This window comes from Ostrinia nubilalis, chromosome 2 (genome assembly GCF_963855985.1).
Source record: "Ostrinia nubilalis chromosome 2, ilOstNubi1.1, whole genome shotgun sequence".
Lineage (NCBI taxonomy): Eukaryota > Metazoa > Arthropoda > Insecta > Lepidoptera > Crambidae > Ostrinia > Ostrinia nubilalis.
The window spans coordinates 4,988,414-5,002,380 of record NC_087089.1 but is presented as its reverse complement, the minus strand read 5'-3'; the positions used below and the strand labels follow the sequence as shown (position 1 = coordinate 5,002,380).

Genomic DNA, 13,967 nt, shown 5'->3' with positions numbered 1-13,967 from the left:
TCATCATTTTAACGAAAGACCGACTTCGGTCTAATATTCACTGCCACCTATCTTGATTTTACTGTACTTTTATTTTCATTGTAGTTTCGAAACGACCAAAGATCTCAGGAACCGACAGAACAGTTTAAGCAAAAGTATGCTGAAAGCAACTGGCAGCCTATTGCAAGGCGATGCCTTACTGATCAAATCATCCATAGCGAACGCTAGCAAGACTCCTGATGACGCACCCAGTATTATAGTTGAACATCATAGGGGTCATGCTATCGACGGTGCAGGCGACAAAAGTCATCACCACAAAATAAAACTAAAAACAAAAGATAAACTTCTAGAAAAAGATCTGAAGAACGCGTGCAATAATGACGATATGCGAAACGAAGCACGAAGCGATTTCAAATTGACCGAGAGAGAAGACATTTTAGACAAAGATCACGATGATAAAACGCCCACGAACGAAGTATCGATTAGTTCCATAAACGATATGACTGATAACTCGATTCTGAAAGAATCTATGGAGAGTGAGAAGCAAGTAATGTTACTTGCTGATGATCTCAAAACTGATCTCATTATGGCTGATGAAGAAAAAGATGACGATAATTCTGAGAGGAACAAATTTGTGAATGCATGGGTTTCGAGGTTAGCGTGTGAAAAGAAAGGTAAAACTATTAAAAGTCAGAAATAATATCTGGTATTATTTATACTTTAGTCAGATCACATAAAATACTGTTTTGTATTCCAGATCTCTATTGGTTGTTAGAAGAAGTAACTCCTGAGCAACAAAGTTTAACAACTGCCATTATAGACTTTGTTATGACTGAAGATCCCTGTGATATAGATATACTAAGAAGAGCTTTATATTGTCAGGTATGTAACAAAACATCATTCAGAGGTTTTCACATTGAATTATGTAACTTATTGACATTTTGTATTACAGACTCAAAGGGCAGAAATAAGAAGGAATGGATACAACATGATAAACAGCATTCTTCACTCTACCCAAACTATGTCGGAAAGTATTAAATACGCGGCTCTAGTCGGTATGTTGGGTGGGTCTATAGCGGACACGGCTCCGTACGCCCCAATAAAACCAACTATACCCTTATCTCCGCCTTTGAAAGGCATCGAATCTGTGATACCATATTCTAAGTACATGGTGCTTCTGGAAAGGTCGAAAATGATGGACTTTATTCTCTTAGAGTTAAAAGCGAGAGTGTTAGAAGGCGAGCAAAGCCAACCGCTGCCTTTGAAGATGAGTGCTAACTACGGTGCGCATGCGTTGTTGAATAAACCTTCGAGGGCTAGGTTTGTATAAATTACACATAATATTTTATAGCTTAAGTTCGTTCTATATTCTTTTTCTCATGAGCATTTTTGGTTTCAGGTTTCTGATAACCTTACTGTCACTGCTTATTGAGGGTTGTCAGGGTCCGGAACTAGAACAACTAATAAACGGCGGAGCTTTGAGTGCATGTCTCACCTTATTGAAACAAATCGGCGGTGATACGTCTCAACATTCCTCGCTTATTTGTCACGGTATCAAGTCTAAATGTAAGTCAACATCACTGTCATTTGGTGTATTGTAGAATATACCTAAACAATATTGAACTAAGGTCTTGAACTAAGGTCTATTTTGCTCCTTTTAGCTGAATGCTTGATAATATACGAGGATGAAAGACTTGGGGCTCGCGCGCGTGGCGCATCATTATCTGGACCTGAATTGGCATCGTTGATGAAAATTGGGACTCGAGTAGTGAGAGGAAAAGACTGGAAATGGGGCGACCAGGTAAAACATTTCCTTGAATCATGTTTTTGACATTAAATTTTTTTTGATATTCTAGAAAAATTTGTCCAATTCCAGTCAGTTTTTCATCTCTATGACTGAGAAATTCGGAATATTTCATATTCAGTTCTTATGAAGACAGTCAAATAAACTGAGAGATAAACAAATGTTACAGTTTGAATTCCAAAGTTTTTTTTATATACTACTTCGTCCGTAGAGATTTCGAAATGTAGCCTACTGTATGCGTTACAAATGTTACTTAATGTAAAATAGTAGTAGTATTTATTTTTCGTATTATTTCTCATAGAATATAAATTTTTTGTAGGACGGTGTACCAGGTGGGGAAGGTCGTGTTATAGGCGAGCTAGGTGAAGACGGCTGGGTGCGAGTGGCGTGGGACGCCGGCGGTACTAACTCCTACAGGATGGGCAAGGAAGGCAAATACGATCTCAAACTCGCTCGGTCGCCATCCCCGCCGCCGTCTGTTGATGAGACTGTGCAAGGCGTTGGTAAGTTGTTCACTTGTTTTGATCATTCATCCTTGGTAATTTTATAAAACCTGAGCTAGAACCATCCTAAACTGCATCTCACTTAACACCAGGTGCGATTGCGGTCAAATGCCTGCCTTGTCTTGCATAAAAAAAAGCTCGATAGTACTAAAATATAAATATTGGATAGTTAAAATATAAAGTACCTACTTTTTTGTGAGATCAAATCCAATTCGTAGCATATATAAATTTTCGAAAAACTGATTGGGTGATATCTCTGGCTAAAGTAATTTAAAAGGTTTATCATAAAGTTCAAGTACTCGCCTATGATGCCTTTACTTAATGTCGTTATCTTTTTCGCGTATAACTCTGCCTGCGTTTGCCTGATTTTACAGTTTTTACATTTTCTTTCATCCTCTTCTAAGGTTACCTACAAAAAAGTACTTTTCCCGTAAACAGTTGACAACAACATAGAGTGGTGGCCAGTGAGCGAAGTCCGCAGCGCTTGCACGTGCGCGGTGCGTGCGTTATGCGCGGGCGCCGGCGCCGGTAGCACGCAAGCTGCTGTCGGAGTCATCGCGAGAAGAAACGTGGCTGCGTTGCAGAGGAGGCTATTGGCATTAGCGCATGCCCATGCGACGCCACCGCCTACCGCGTTCGCTGCGCATTATCATACGGCGTTGGCTTTGCTGCGAGGTAAGTAGCACCACTTCTGGGGTCGGTGCGGTTGCGAGAAGAAACGTCGCGGCCTTACAGAGAAGATTGTTGGCGTTAGCGCATGCTCATGCGACGCCACCGCCCACCGCGTTCGCTGCGCATTATCATACGGCGTTGGCTCTGCTGAGAGGTAAGTAGCACCACTTCTGGGGTCGGTGCGGTTGCGAGAAGAAACGTCGCTGCGGTGCAGAGGAGATTGTTGGCTTGACGCCACCGCCTACTGCCTTCGCTGCGCATTATCATACGGCGTTGGCTTTGTTGAGAGGTAAGAAGCACCACTGCCGTGGTCGGTTTGAGAGCTAGGAGGATCGTCGCTGCGATACAGAGAACATTGTTGGCATTAAGCGCATGCTCATGCGACACCACCGCCTACCGCGTCCGCTGCGCATTATCATACAGCACTGGCTTTATTGAGAGGTAAGTAGCACCTCTTCTGTGGTCGGTGCGGTTGCAGAGAAGATTGTTGGCGTTAGCGCAAGCCCATGCGACGCCACCGCCTACCGCGTTCGCTGCGCATTATTATACAGCATTGGCTTTGCTGCGAGGTGTAAGAAGCACCACTGCGTGGTCGGTTTGAGAGCTAGGAGGAACGTCGCTGCGTTACAAAGAAGATTGCTGGCATTAGCGTATGCTCATGCGACGCCACCGCCTACCGCGTTCGCTGCGCATTATCATACAGCATTGGCTTTGCTGAGAGGTAAGTAGCACTACTTCTGGGGTCGGTGCGGTTGCGAGAAGAAACGTCGCTGCATTACAGAGGAGGCTGCTAGCATTAGCGCATGCTCATGCGACGCCACCACCTACCGCGTTCGCTGCGCATTATCATACGGCGTTGGCTTTGCTGAGAGGTAAGTAGCACCACTACCGTGGTTAGTTTGAGAGCTAGGAGGAACTTCGCTGCGTTACAAAGAAGATTGCTGGCATTAGCGCATGCTCATGCGACGCCACCGCCCACCGCGTTCGCTGCGCATTATCATACAGCATTGGCTTTGCTGAGAGGTAAGTAGCACTACTTCTGGGGTCAGTGCGGTTGCGAGAAGAAACGTCGCTGCATCACAGAGGAGGCTGCTAGCATTAGCGCATGCTCATGCGACGCCACCGCCTACAGCGTTCGCTGCGCATTATCATACGGCATTGGCTTTGCTGAGAGGTAAGAAGCACCCTTCTGGTGTCGATGCGGTTGCGAGAAGAAACGTCACTGCGTTGCAGAGAAGATTGTTGGCGTTAGCGCATGCTCATGCGATGCCACCGCCTACCGCGTTCGCTGCGCATTATCATACGGCATTGGCTTTGCTGCGAGGTAAGTAGCACTACTGCCGTGGTCGGTTTGATGATAGCTAGAAGAAACGTCACGGCCTTACAGGGGAGGCTGCTAGCATTAGCGCATGCTCATGCGACGCCACCGCCTACAGCGTTCGCTGCGCATTATCATACGGCGTTGGCTTTGCTGCGAGGTAAGTAGCACCACTTCTGGGGTCGGTGCGGTTGCGAGAAGAAACGTGGCTGCGTTACAAAGAAGATTGTTGGCGTTAGCGCATGCCCATGCAACGCCACCGCCTACCTCGTTCGCTGCGCATTATCCTACGGCGTTAGCTTTGCTGAGAGGTAAGTAGCACCACTTCTGGGGTCGGTGCGGTTGTGAGAAGAAACGTCGCTGCGTTACAGAGAAGATTGTTGGCATTAGCGCATGCTCATTCATACGACGCCACCGCCTACCGCGTTCGCTGCGCATTATCATACAGCACTGGCTTTGCTGAGAGGTAAGTAGCACCATTTCTGGGGTCGGTGCGGTTGCGAGAAGAAACGTCGCTGCGTTACAAAGAAGATTGCTGGCATTAGCGTATGCTCATGCGACGCCACCGCCCACCGCGTTCGCTGCGCATTATCATACAGCACTGGCTTTGCTGAGAGGTAAGAAGCACCACTGCCGTAGTCGGTTTGAGAGCTAGGAGGAACGTCGCTGCGTTACAGAGAAGATTGTTGGCGTTAGCGCATGCTCATGCGACGCCACCGCCTACCGCGTTCGCTGCGCATTATCATACGGCATTGGCTTTGTTGAGAGGTAAGTAACACCAGGCCCCGTATAGTTTCTTTATTGACGTTGACAGCAAGTCTTTATGGCATGTGACAACTGAATACTAGCAAAAATCACAACTATTCTCAGCCAGTATGTCTAGCAATCTATTTAGATAGCTGGTCTCAGCTAGTTTTAATTTTGAGAGCTAGGCAGTGCTACACACGGCTTTTTGTGTTATTAAATTAGTTATTTTGTTTCAGCGAGTGCCCAAAGTCCCGAAATGAGAGTATCCTTATGCACTGACTCGTGGTTCGAACTCTGCTACAGCCTGGTGTCGGCATCGGACAAACCTATTACACTAGATCTCATTTACTTGCAAGTAAGTTTATTTAATTTGAGACATAAACCAACTGAAATTAGTAATACCAGGCCTGTTCATCTCCGCGAGTATACATCGAAAACAAAACACGCACGATGGCCCACCTACAGGATACTATTCGACATGGCCTCACATACGAGCGAACATTGACTCACGCACGCGTATTCTTGTGTATGATGGAAGATAATAAAGAAAATGGTGTACTAAATACTGTGCAGTATTTAACTGCCTAAATAATAATAAAAACACAGAATGTACTTTTTTAAGTTGCCTCAAGACACTGAGAGGTGAATAAGTAGTTAATATTATTCATGATAATTCATGCTAAATCATGTATTTCCTCCGCCATTTTCCGCAGTTTGGCACCTCACGTCACATCATTTTACCGAAGTCAGCCCTATACCTTCGGCGCAGTGCCGATCACTGACGTTTGTCAACAAAATGGTGCTTGACTCTTGAGACATGATGAGACAAGCTAAATTACACCATATTGTTAATGACATTGAGCATACATTTTTTTAAATACCTTCGCGAAGTAAAACTTCTGTACGTAGTACTTATTATTATTCTGTGGTAATACATTAACTCGTCTGCATTTGTTTCTTCCAGATCCAATCCCTATGGCTGTTACGTCGAGTATTAGTTGAGCACAGTGGCAGTAGCGAATGGCGGCGCACAGTCGGCGCCCAACTGTTAGCTCTGATTGGTCGGCTGTGGCTAGAAACGCATACCTATGATCCGGCATTGAGACCTCCCCCGTATGGGATTGGATTCAGTGGCGATGAGGAAGAAGTTGGTAAGTAGCGTGAATCATTTAATATTGTGTAATGGCATTTTTTTAATTAGCTCAGAGGTAGCGTGCAGTTTTACCCCCTTACTGATAAAAAGTTACATTGACGTTGAATAGTAGTTTAAAATTATATTTCCATACTAAACGTCACTTTAAACTAAATAATAAACGCGCGTATTTAAGAGGGTAAAAATATACACACTAATCACCGCCCTCCCCTTTTATTCCTTTTCTTAGGTTATCTGTAATCGATCGTTTCTTGGTTCTTCTTTCCCAATCCAATCTTACTCCTTCATCTTTCTTGCTCATGGCAGTGAGACGCAATGTGATTTGGGGCCCTGTCCTACACTACGTATACCGCGACTTTGTCTATCCAATGACCGTTTATGTACTCAATTAATAAGAGAAAATGTCTGTTTAGACAACAGATGGCGCGCCCCAGCCACTGCAAGTTACACTGGCGCCATGTGCGCGGCTCTAGTGCAATTAGTGCGACAGTTGCACGCCGCGCCGCAGTGGCACGCGCCGATCACTGCGCTGATGTTGGACAAGCTGCAGTTGGCTGCGCAAATGGTAAGACAAAACTCTAATTTCCAGTTTACCGAACTGTCTACCAAAGTGGAGCGGACGTCTGCACAACCCTTTTTTGCTGAAATTGAGCGGATTCAATTTGTTGCTCACACATCTCGTCTCCTCGTCCGCCTCACCCCCTCTGGTGGTAAACGGGCCTTGCTTTAGCTAATAGACATGTTGACACCACCAATCAATTGACGTACTTTTTAAAACTGTCAAAACGAAACTCTCCCATAGATTTTGTATGGCACTACAAGCAAGTGACGTCACTATTTTGTCAACTCAAATAAACTACTTTTTTTAATTACAATGCGACCAAATATCTTAATTTACAGGTAATTTTAAATTAATTAAGTTTTTAAGACCAGAATGAAGCGTCTTTTTAGAAAAGTTGTAATTTCGAATTATTGGAGAATGGTGTCAAATTGTCCATTGCATTGTTTTTACAGGTCACAAGTGACTGGCATTGGTGGCCGCACACTAGTCAAGATCTAACGCAAACGATCAAACCTACGCCACCTAGCCTCGAAACTTGTTTGATAGGTGTGTATCTCTTTTCTTTCACTTGTTTATTTTGGCACTAAAGGTTTCATATGGTCTCTCTTCAACATTTTGTTTCATTATAGCGGGTGCTCTGGGAGTTGCGGGTGGAGTTGAATGGCGTTTTAGACTTGGGCAGAAAGTGACAGCTGGATCCCCGCCTCGGAACGCGATCGTGACTCAACTGTCACCGAGAGCCAAAGTCACTTTAATTTATGACGATAATACGGCTACCAAGGTAAGTGCATCGTACACAATATTTTGTGAATCAAAATTAAACATTTATATTGGAAACAAGTTTTTCATTATCTCTTCCTTCTATATTTGTGGGTGAAATAAAAAAGTTCCGTTTGCTTATTTTTGACTTCTGATTTGATTTTTTTATTTTTCACAGACCGAACTAAACTGCCTCGTGAATGCGGAAAGCGAACGGTTAACGCAACCGCTAGGGGGCGGTGAGAGCGCACTGCGCGTTTGCGCGGCGTTGCTCGGCGCTGGGCCTCATTCGTCGCCGATGCATCCTCACCATTTACCTGGTAAAGAAACAAAAGTTCTGCATTTGAGATTATTTCCTTTCGTTCAAATTCATATGTATTTTGCTATATTAGTAAAAATAATATACCTCAGGAAAGCTTAAGGTTTTGTCTGTTAAATCTACTTTAGCGCCGCCACAATTTTTTCACAAGAGGTTGTCAGAGTTAGTAACAATCTAGTGGTGGAGTTTAGCAGTCAAATGTCCGGATGTCTATGTTACTTTATAGCAGTCTATTTCTTTCCATTTATCTAAGATATAATCACTTTGATGTCATTTTAGCCGAAGTGGACCTATTTGGACTAAGAAGACAACAGATGGAGTTGCTAACGCTATGTGCAGTACGAGGTCTATTAACAACGCGCACGCGTCTCCGAAAAGTTTTGATGCAACCACCTGACAATACCGGTAAGTTACCGTTCGACTGTTGAGATACAGATCAACAGCCGTTCACGTGCGAGTGTATGTACATGCAGTAGCATAGCCAATCACGAAGTGACGGCTGTCTACTTGTATAGAAACGTAAAGTTGCGTGAGCGCCAGCTTCATGCCAAAAGTTGCATGAAATTCTTCATCTTATTTGATTGGTGGCACTCTTAGTGTTCAATAACACGCTAAACTTACTATCACATCGTTTTGCTTTTAAAGTTGTTATACTTTATTTGATTAAGAAACAACATTCTTTTTATATTTTTCAACAGGCAACATAGACCGAGGAACAGTGCTAGGCACAGAAGGCACTTTGCTCCGACGCATGCTGGCGTTAGCAACTAGACCGAGTCCGCTAGCGGCGTCGCATACTCCTCGAGAACTGGCCGCGGCAGCCATCGCTATTGTCCAACAGTTGGCCGCACACATTAATGGTGAGATATGCACATTGCACGTACGATTTACAAGAGCGTTAATGAAAAGATTACCCTAAAGAAATATTGCAAACTATTTAATCTGTAATAACAAGACATTTCTTGACTCTGACAAGAAAACACTTTTTGTTGGAGTTTTTTGTAATAATATTATACTAGGCTACTAAATTACAAAACGGCCCTCGAAACCTACGCTCATAACCCTATTAAACTCAGCATCAGCACCGGTCATCTTTTAATCAATTGGAATTTTCTTTTGGAACAAGCATTGACATATTTTGTTTTTATAGGTGAAGACAAAGACCATGATTCGCCACCAGACCTACCTATCATAGACAAGAGCAACGTGATGCAACTGTCTATGGGTCCGTCTACTAGCACGGCTTCTCTATGTAAGTAGAACAGCTTGAGTTTAATAAATTATGTTTGGAATTATTTATTGATTTCAAGTTTTATTGTAGCGCGGAAAGATCTCAATACCTGGGCAAATTCGTCTCAAGTTCAGCAAGTTATTGAAATGGGTTTCTCAAGACACGCTGTTTATGGCGCTATTCAAGCATTGGGTATGTATTTATTTAGGTAAATCTGATTTGAAAAGATTGTATATTACATTGCTTGACTATAAAAAAATATATTTTTAGGTGGAACCACTCTTCCGTCCGTGGAATCTTTAGTCGCATATTTATTGGAACTGCCACAACAAGGGATGGACGACACGGTTTTCGAAATAAAACCTCACTCGTCTAAAATAGAGAAAAAACAAACGCCGTACCGCTGGCGTAGTTGTTTCGCTTCCGAAGAAGAATACGCACAGTACTTGTCTGACGTCATCACTCCGGGGATGACTGTGCGGTGTTGCAAAGCTTACGAAAATGTAAGTTCTTGTGAATTTATTTTAATTGCCAAGTTACTCTAATTTTATTTTTTGTTTGCTTGACTTATACATGAACTTTTTTTACAGGTGGCATTGGGTGATGTGGGTCAAGTGCAGAAAGTGGAAAGAGATATAAAACAAAACGTCTTTGTACACGTAAGGCTTATTACATATTAATTTTAAACTTAAGTTTCCCCATGATGTGTGTAACGTGCTTAACTACTAATCAATCTCTTCTAGGCATTTATGCACCAAGGGTATACTTGCCCATTCCCAAAAAACAAAAACGTTTCTTGCATTTCACATTGAACTTTATTATTATACCAGTGAACAAAATAGTCGTCATATGATTTGTTGATGTTCTTTCTCCAGGTGGAATGGCGAGGCCTAGGCCGCGTGTGTGGGGTCCGCGCGGTACACGCAGAAGTGGTCTCAGGAGGACCTCCCTTCGCTGTAGGAGACCGCGTTAGAGTCCGAGCGGCCGTCACCCAGCCTCGGTACAAGTGGGGCTGCATAGACCACACCAGCGTCGGCACGGTTACCGGTAAGTGGGCAGCGAAAATTAGATCGAAAAGCCTGCACCTAGAGTACTTTATCGAACTATTTAGCGGTTGGGGTAACTTGAAAACCAGAAGTGGTCTCAGGCGGGCCGCCCTTCGCCGTAGGAGACCGAGTTAGAGTACGAGCGGCCGTCACCCAGCCTCGGTACAAATGGGGCTGTATAGACCACACCAGCGTCGGCACGGTTACCGGTAAGTTGGCAGAGAAAATTGGACCCAAAAGCCTGCACTTAGAGTACTTTATCGAACTATTTAGCGGTTGGCAGAGAAAATTGAACCCAAACGCTCGCACCTCTAGAGTACCTTATCATTTACGACGACCGGTTACTGTTGGAAGCATAAATTGAGCGCGCACTCAGTTGAATAGTTCCAATTCGAACATCATCTACAGTCATACTTATTTCTTTGATTTCAGCAATATCAAGCAACGCCCGTGATCTGACTGTGGACTTTCCACAACAGCCCGGGTGGACTGGTCAAGTCAGTGAGATGGAACTCGTCACTGATCAATGTAAGTCACCAGTTGTGTAACCATCATAAGTATTTTAATATTTTTAAGGTATTTGGAAATCTGTAAAGTCTGAAGCTCCCAGTTAGTATTCTATGATAAGAATGGTGTCATTCAGTTTTGAACGTAGTTACATCGAACCGTAGAGAATTGATTCTCAGTTTTTTGGAAAAGAAAATATAGACACATAAGGCGATATGACAATATCTGACACTGAGTGGATATTTGCCATAGCTTGTGCATTGCAAGGATAATGATGCATATGTTTACCTTACTTTTATAGCGGAGTGGGGCGAAAGTGCCGGAGGAGTTGCGGTTGGATGGCGAGGGGCGGTTAGGGCAGTCCGCGTGTCGTCATGCCGCCCCGGCGCTGGGGCGAGACGTTTACTGGATTCCCAACCTCATACCTACTGGCAGAGTTCTAGTGGCACTGGCCAGGTAAGGGTTGAAAAAGTATTTATGTTAACTGTAAAACCAAAATACACTACTCACAAAGTTGATCAAGTTTAATCTAATATGAGGGAAAGGGAGAGAGATGTAAAACCTACATCTCTCTCCCTGTCTCTCCCTCTCTCTCTCTCTCCCTAGACTGCATCCCACTTAACATCAGGTGCGATTGTGGTGAAATAACTGTCTTGTCATGCATAAAAAAATCAAGAAAGGACCCTTAATTTTCAAACTAGACTTATATGCATGTGTGGTCCAATAATAACTATTAAATAATGCAAAAATTTACATTACATCGAGTATTATTTAATGGAAAAAATGTGACTTGTAGGCTTTTACTACTATTTTTTGTTCACCCTAAAACCCTTTGTAGGTTGCCCTTGACAGGGCTTAAAATAAATCACTAATCGCCCACTAATAGCTTTGTATATGCGCAGCATTGGATCCGGGTTGAAATGCGTTGCGGTGTCCGCGTCCGACGACTAGGGTTGGGCGTCGCGGGTGGGACCCACGGGCCCGCTGCCTTGACCGTTCGCGCGGGGTCCAGCTTTGAAGATGCGGCCCTGGCCCCCCTGGCGGCGGCCCCTTGTGCCCCCCCGGCGGTCCCGGCACACGCCGCGAGGGACCGGGCCCCGCACCATCTAGCACAGATACAATTGCTGGCTGACTGTAAACAGGTAAGACCCTATAACATTGGTTCCCAAACTTATTTGAGACGCGCCCCCTTTCGACCATGCAAAAATTCCGCGCCCCCCCTCCAGTCAAGGTTATTTATTGGTCGTATCGAGCAGTCCAGAATGCATTCTCTCAGCCGTCGCAGGTTTCTTACAGATAGCCCACGCCCCCCTTTAAAGGTACCAATGCCCTATAACATGAATGAAGAGAAGATATTGTTCTTTGCGACTAGATGGCACTTATTTCAAATCACTAGAATATACACACAATATAATGGTCTTATTGCAATCATATTTTTTTCTGATTTTAGTACTATCCTTGCATCGAAATCAGCATAAAGCAAAACCGCAACGTGAATGCTGATTGCCGCGTCCATGGTCTTTACATAACCGGCTTTAGACCTAATCCACTTTACAACGATGTTTTACAGGTAAGTCAAACATAAATATTGATTTTCTGTATAAATAGAATAATAACTTCAAAATGTATATTCATTCCATTAATATCAACATTTCAGACTATGAACTTCGTCGCTGAAGATTGGATGGAGAGAGATAACCCAACAGGAGCGGTATCAGCTGATAACAACCCTCCTTCGTTGCCAAATGACTGTCCTAAGGTATTATCTCTAATGCTAACAAAAATGAACTTTACTCTCTGAAGTATTAACACTCAAATTCATTCACTCATCCATGAAAAACAATATAATGATGACTTTAACGTTTCAGGTTTACGTTTGGGGGTTGAATGATAAAGATCAGCTAGGTGGTGTCAAAGGCTCCAAAGTAAAAGTGCCTGTATTTTCACCTACCCTCAGCGCATTGCGTCCAGTCCACATCGCTGGCGGTTCCAAAACGCTGTTCATTGTATCTCACGATGGAAAGGTAAGTCTTCCTGTGCATAAAACAATAACAAACATGTTTAGTACAAATAACTTACTTATTATCTATTTTTGTAGCTTTATGCTTGCGGCGAAGGTACAAACGGACGGCTTGGCCTAGGCCACAGTAATAACGTATCAACTCCGCGAGCGAACCCGCATCTAGCGCATACACTCGTGCGCCGAGTAGCCGTGCACTCTGGAGGGAAACATGCGCTTGCGCTGACTGCCGATGGAAAGGTTCGTATTCATCTAAAAATGTCTTGAATTGAATAAAGTACTAAAGTATCTGATGAAGGCTTTAGTGTAAATTATTTTTTGCATCTAGGAAAATTGTCCCATCCTTTACTAATTTAGGTTAAAAGTGGTAATCCTGGAATTACCCTTTAGCGATACATTTCGTATACCATATTCTTCTGATCTTAATCTCTATGTTGGTTTCGATTTGTATTAGTTGAGTGAAAATTCCATGTGATTGATAGATCTCGCATCATCAGAACGTGGTCTAATCGATTTTTTTTTTCATCGTTAAATGTGTATGAGTCTTTATTGATCCGTAATATTTTAGGTGTACTCATGGGGAGAAGGAGAAGACGGCAAATTGGGCCACGGCAATCGCATTACTTTAGAAGTGCCACGGCTCATAGAATCTCTCTCTGGCGAGCGAGTAGTTGGCATCGCTTGTGGTTCGGCCCACAGCGCGTGCGTGACCGCGCGCGGCCATCTTTACACGTGGGGAATGGGAGAGTATGGCAGGCTGGGGCACGGCGATGACGTCACTCAGCTGGCGCCTAAGATGGTGAGTTGAAATGAGATTTTGTGCAAAATTAATGTGATCAATATTGAGTAAAGTTTTGTTCTTCGATTAAAAAAAGGGTTTGGTGCTTATTTGGTTAGTAGAAGTTTGTTGGCAACATCGAATAAAAATGTATATTTTTTACTCTAGCAACTAAGAACTTCTTGCTTTCTTGCTTGTGTGTCTGCAACAAACGTGTAATGTGCTATTACTTGAAAGTCGTCAATAAAAATTGTGAAATTCATCAGCGCCTATAATTTTAGAATAAAGAAGCCCTGCTCTTTACATTGGTCCTTCGAGAAGAAAGAAAATCAGTGTCCTGTCTGCGATTCTTCATCAGACGGAAACTGCAAGAAATTTTTCAATTCCTGACAGTTGACGCCATTTTTTTCGAGTACGCGTTCACACTATGCGTTCACATACACATCACGAAAAAAGTCAAGCAAGTATCCATCAAGTGTCAAGTTGGCATCCACTTCATTCATCACTCAAGAAGTGAAGCAAGACGTCAATACCACGTACGTTGAGGAAGGAGCGAGACGCAAGACGCA

General features: G+C 43.5%; 1 protein-coding gene across 1 annotated transcript in view; it reads left to right on the top strand.

Moving 5' to 3' along the window:
* Positions 1-13,967, top strand: part of LOC135078287 (probable E3 ubiquitin-protein ligase HERC2) — a 57,708-nt gene that overhangs the window by 14,344 nt on the left and 29,397 nt on the right. The window contains exons 29-57 of the mRNA XM_063972886.1: positions 85-653; positions 737-861; positions 932-1,299; positions 1,379-1,545; positions 1,641-1,780; positions 2,103-2,286; positions 2,725-2,961; positions 5,260-5,378; positions 5,988-6,174; positions 6,590-6,741; positions 7,191-7,284; positions 7,368-7,519; positions 7,676-7,817; positions 8,096-8,221; positions 8,515-8,676; positions 8,967-9,068; positions 9,138-9,239; positions 9,318-9,550; positions 9,638-9,706; positions 9,923-10,094; positions 10,183-10,302; positions 10,526-10,621; positions 10,902-11,056; positions 11,503-11,742; positions 12,051-12,170; positions 12,258-12,359; positions 12,469-12,624; positions 12,699-12,860; positions 13,189-13,419. Of these exons, the coding sequence (XP_063828956.1) occupies positions 85-653; positions 737-861; positions 932-1,299; positions 1,379-1,545; positions 1,641-1,780; positions 2,103-2,286; positions 2,725-2,961; positions 5,260-5,378; positions 5,988-6,174; positions 6,590-6,741; positions 7,191-7,284; positions 7,368-7,519; positions 7,676-7,817; positions 8,096-8,221; positions 8,515-8,676; positions 8,967-9,068; positions 9,138-9,239; positions 9,318-9,550; positions 9,638-9,706; positions 9,923-10,094; positions 10,183-10,302; positions 10,526-10,621; positions 10,902-11,056; positions 11,503-11,742; positions 12,051-12,170; positions 12,258-12,359; positions 12,469-12,624; positions 12,699-12,860; positions 13,189-13,419 (4,984 nt within the window). The remainder of the gene's footprint in view (positions 1-84; positions 654-736; positions 862-931; positions 1,300-1,378; positions 1,546-1,640; positions 1,781-2,102; positions 2,287-2,724; positions 2,962-5,259; positions 5,379-5,987; positions 6,175-6,589; positions 6,742-7,190; positions 7,285-7,367; positions 7,520-7,675; positions 7,818-8,095; positions 8,222-8,514; positions 8,677-8,966; positions 9,069-9,137; positions 9,240-9,317; positions 9,551-9,637; positions 9,707-9,922; positions 10,095-10,182; positions 10,303-10,525; positions 10,622-10,901; positions 11,057-11,502; positions 11,743-12,050; positions 12,171-12,257; positions 12,360-12,468; positions 12,625-12,698; positions 12,861-13,188; positions 13,420-13,967) is intronic.